The following is a 5,000-nucleotide window of genomic DNA, read 5'->3' as shown; positions in this document are numbered from 1 at the left end:
TTACCTGGTATATTATATATATATACCTAGTAGGATCTGTTACCTGGTATATTATATATATATATATACCTAGTAGGATCTGTTACCTGGTATATTATATATATATATATACCTAGTAGGATCTGTTACCTGGTATATTATATATATATACCTAGTAGGATCTGTTACCTGGTATATTATATATATATATACCTAGTAGGATCTGTTACCTGGTATATTATATATATATATACCTAGTAGGATCTGTTACCTGGTATATTATATATATATATATACCTAGTAGGATCTGTTACCTGGTATATTATATATATATATACCTAGTAGGATCTGTTACCTGGTATATTATATATATATATACCTAGTAGGATCTGTTACCTGGTATATTATATATATATACCTAGTAGGATCTGTTACCTGGTATATTATATATATATATACCTAGTAGGATCTGTTACCTGGTATATTATATATATATATACCTAGTAGGATCTGTTACCTGGTATATTATATATATATACCTAGTAGGATCTGTTACCTGGTATATTATATATATATATATACCTAGTAGGATCTGTTACCTGGTATATTATATATATATATACCTAGTAGGATCTGTTACCTGGTATATTATATATATATATACCTAGTAGGATCTGTTACCTGGTATATTATATATATATATACCTAGTAGGATCTGTTACCTGGTATATTATATATATATATACCTAGTAGGATCTGTTACCTGGTATATTATATATATATATACCTAGTAGGATCTGTTACCTGGTATATTATATATATATATATATACCTAGTAGGATCTGTTACCTGGTATATTATATATATATATACCTAGTAGGATCTGTTACCTGGTATATTATATATATATATATACCTAGTAGGATCTGTTACCTGGTATATTATATATATATATACCTAGTAGGATCTGTTACCTGGTATATTATATATATATATACCTAGTAGGATCTGTTACCTGGTATATTATATATATATATACCTAGTAGGATCTGTTACCTGGTATATTATATATATATATACCTAGTAGGATCTGTTACCTGGTATATTATATATATATATACCTAGTAGGATCTGTTACCTGGTATATTATATATATATATACCTAGTAGGATCTGTTACCTGGTATATTATATATATATATACCTAGTAGGATCTGTTACCTGGTATATTATATATATATATACCTAGTAGGATCTGTTACCTGGTATATTATATATATATATACCTAGTAGGATCTTTCATCTTTCTGTGTGTTACCTGGTCCAGAGTAGGATCTTTCTGTGTGTGTGTGTGTGTGTGTGTGTGTGTGTGTGTGTGTGTGTGTGTGTGTGTGTGTGTGTGTGTGTGTGTGTGTGTGTGTGTGTGTTACCTGTCCAGAGCAGTATCTTTCTGTGTGTGTGTGTGTGTGTGTGTGTGTGTGTGTGTGTGTGTGTGTGTGTGTGTGTGTGTGTGTGTGTGTGTGTGTGTGTGTGTGTGTGTGTGTGTTACCTGGTCCAGAGCAGTATCTTTCGACAGGCGTCTCAGTCTGGACTCCAACGTGACGATCTTAGCCTCTTTATGAACAATCTCTGTATGCAGCTCGTCACTCCTCTCCTCCAACTCTCTGATCTACACACACACACACACACACACACACACACACACACACACACACACACACACAGACACACACAGACACACACACACACACACACACACACACACACACACACACACACACACACAGACACACACACACACACACACACACACACACACACACACACACACACACACACACACACACACACACACAGAGGTGTGTCACAAAACAAAACACCAAATTAGTAAATGTTGATTTCAGATGAACTAATCTAATCCTAATCCTAATCCTAATCCTGATCCTAATCCGACACACCAAGATATCTGACTGCTGATAGGTCGTTATCGCAGTGGGAGGCCGTTCCTTCTCTTGCCCCGGGGCGGCTAGTAACCGATAGGTCGTTATCGCATTGGGAGGCCGTTCCTTCTCTTGCCCCGGGGCGGCTAGTAACCGATAGGTCGTTATCGCAGTGGGAGGCCGTTCCTTCTGTTGCCCCGGGGAGGCTAGTAACCGATAGGTCGTTATCGCAGTGGGAGGCCGTTCCTTCTCTCGCCCCGGGGCGGCTAGTAACCGATAGGTCGTTATCTCAGTGGGAGGCCGTTCCTTCTCTCGCCCCGGGGCGGCTAGTAACCGATAGGTCGTTATCTCAGTGGGAGGCCGTTCCTTCTCTTGCCCCGGGGAGGCTAGTAACCGATAGGTCGTTATCTCAGTGGGAGGCCGTTCCTTCTCTCGCCCCGGGGCGGCTAGTAACCGATAGGTCGTTATCGCAGTGGGAGGCCCTTCCTTCTCTTGCCCCGGGGCGGCTAGTAACCGATAGGTCGTTATCTCAGTGGGAGGCCGTTCCTTCTCTCGCCCCGGGGCGGCTAGTAACCGATAGGTCATTATCTCAGTGGGAGGCCGTTCCTTCTCTCGCCCCGGGGCGGCTAGTAACCGATAGGTCGTTATCGCAGTGGGAGGCCGTTCCTTCTCTCGCCCGGGCGGCTAGTAACCGATAGGTCGTTATCGCAGTGGGAGGCCGTTCCTTCTCTCGCCCGGGCGGCTAGTAACCGATAGGTCGTTATCGCAGTGGGAGGCCGTTCCTTCTCTCGCCCGGGCGGCTAGTAACCGATAGGTCGTTATCTCAGTGGGAGGCCGTTCCTTCTCTTGCCCCGGGGAGGCTAGTAACCGATAGGTCGTTATCTCAGTGGGAGGCCGTTCCTTCTCTCGCCCCGGGGCGGCTAGTAACCGATAGGTCGTTATCGCAGTGGGAGGCCCTTCCTTCTCTTGCCCCGGGCGGCTAGTAACCGATAGGTCGTTATCTCAGTGGGAGGCCGTTCCTTCTCTCGCCCGGGGCGGCTAGTAACCGATAGGTCATTATCTCAGTGGGAGGCCGTTCCTTCTCTCGCCCCGGGGCGGCTAGTAACCGATAGGTCGTTATCGCAGTGGGAGGCCGTTCCTTCTCTCGCCCCGGGGCGGCTAGTAACCGATAGGTCGTTATCGCAGTGGGAGGCCGTTCCTTCTGTTGCCCCGGGGCGGCTAGTAACCGATAGGTCGTTATCGCAGTGGGAGGCCCTTCCTTCTCTTGCCCCGGGGCGGCTAGTAACCGATAGGTCGTTATCTCAGTGGGAGGCCGTTCCTTCTCTTGCCCCGGGGCGGCTAGTAACCGATAGGTCGTTATCGCAGTGGGAGGCCGTTCCTTCTCTCGCCCCGGGGCGGCTAGTAACCGATAGGTCGTTATCTCAGTGGGAGGCCGTTCCTTCTCTTGCCCCGGGGAGGCTAGTAACCGATAGGTCGTTATGGCAGTGGGAGGCCGTTCCTTCTCTTGCCCCGGGGCGGCTAGTAACCGATAGGTCGTTATCTCAGTGGGAGGCCGTTCCTTCTCTCGCCCCGGGGCGGCTAGTAACCGCTTTGATCCAACTTGGTACCGACAAACCTGGACTTTCTACTCGTAGAAACGCAATGTTCGTCAGTGGTCAACAACGTGACTTTGAGCCAATCAGAGAGCACGAACGTCCACTCAGGGGAATCTCACTGGAGGAAAAAGGGAAAGGAGGGTCCTTTTCCCAGGGTGCTCCTCCCTCTTTTCATCCGAAAACCAGACGACTTCAAGATGTTTTCTAGAGTCTTTACGTATTTTACATCAAGCTAAGGAGTTTGGTGCTTGAAGAAGGATGTTTTTGTTAGGTTTGATAATGTGCACTAGCTCGTTACATTAGTTAGCTAGCTAGCTAACATTAGCTTGTTAATTAACCTGTTAGGGCTAGGGGGCAGCATTGACACGGCTGGATAAAAAACATACCCGATTTAATCTGGTTACCACTCCTACCCAGTAACTAGAATATGCATATACTTATTACATATGGATAGAAAACACCCTAAATTTTCTAAAACTGTTTGAATGGTGTCTGTGAGTATAACAGAACTCAAATGGCAGGTCAAAACCTGAGAGATTCCTTTACAGGAAGTGGCCTGTCTGACCATTTGTTGAACTTCTTTTCCATCTCTATCATTTACTAAGGATCTCTGCTCTAACGTGACACTTCCTACGTCGTCCATAGGCGCTCATAGCCCGGGAAAAAACAGAATGTCGTCATCCCAGTCCCAGGCTGAAACACATTATCGCCTTTCTCAAGTGGCCGATCAAGAGACACTAGCTTATGCGCGTGACCCCGACCGCCCCGCCTTTGGGATTTTTTTCCTCTGTTTGCCGAAAAGGAGATTCCCTGTCGGAATATTATCGCTTTTCTACGAGAAAAATGTCGTAAAAATTGATTTTAAACAGCGGTTGACATGCTTCGAAGTACGGTAATGGAATACTTAGAATTTTATTGTCACGAATTGCGCCATGCGCGTGACACTTCTTTACTATTTCGGATAGTGTCTGGAACGCATACGAACAAAACGCCGCTATTCGGATATAACGATGGATTATTTTGGACCAAACCAACATTTGTTATTGAAGTAGCAGTCCTGGGTGTGTATTCTGACGAAGACAACAAAAGGTAATGAAACTTTTATAATAGTAAATATGATTATGGTGAGTGCTAAACTTGCCGGGTGTCTAAATAGCGAGCCCGTGATGCCTGGGCTATGTACTTAGAATATTGCAAAATGTGCTTTCACCAAAAAGCTATTTTAAAATCGGACATATCGAGTGCATAGAGGAGGTCTGTATCTATAATTCTTAAAATAATTGTTATGCTTTTTGTGAACTTTTATCTTGAGTAATTTAGTAAAATGTTAGCGAATTCCCCGGAAGTTTGCGGGGGGTATGCTAGTTCTGAACGTCACATGCTAATGTAAAAAGCTGGTTTTTGATATAAATATGAACTTGATTGAACAAAACATGCATGTATTGTATAACATAATGTCCTAGGGTTGTCATCTGATGAAGATCATC

The 5,000-nt window shown here is 44.3% G+C and overlaps 1 protein-coding gene across 1 annotated transcript in view; it reads right to left on the bottom strand.

Annotated features, from left to right (window-relative positions):
• LOC106595170 (caspase recruitment domain-containing protein 11) overlaps window positions 1–5,000 on the bottom strand; it is a 152,258-nt gene that overhangs the window by 70,386 nt on the left and 76,872 nt on the right. Inside the window, exon 10 of the mRNA XM_045712666.1 lies at window positions 1,528–1,647. Coding sequence (XP_045568622.1) covers window positions 1,528–1,647 — 120 coding nt within the window. The remainder of the gene's footprint in view (window positions 1–1,527; window positions 1,648–5,000) is intronic.

This window comes from Salmo salar, unplaced genomic scaffold (assembly GCF_905237065.1).
Source record: "Salmo salar unplaced genomic scaffold, Ssal_v3.1, whole genome shotgun sequence".
Lineage (NCBI taxonomy): Eukaryota > Metazoa > Chordata > Actinopteri > Salmoniformes > Salmonidae > Salmo > Salmo salar.
This window is presented reverse-complemented; position numbering and strand designations above follow the sequence as displayed.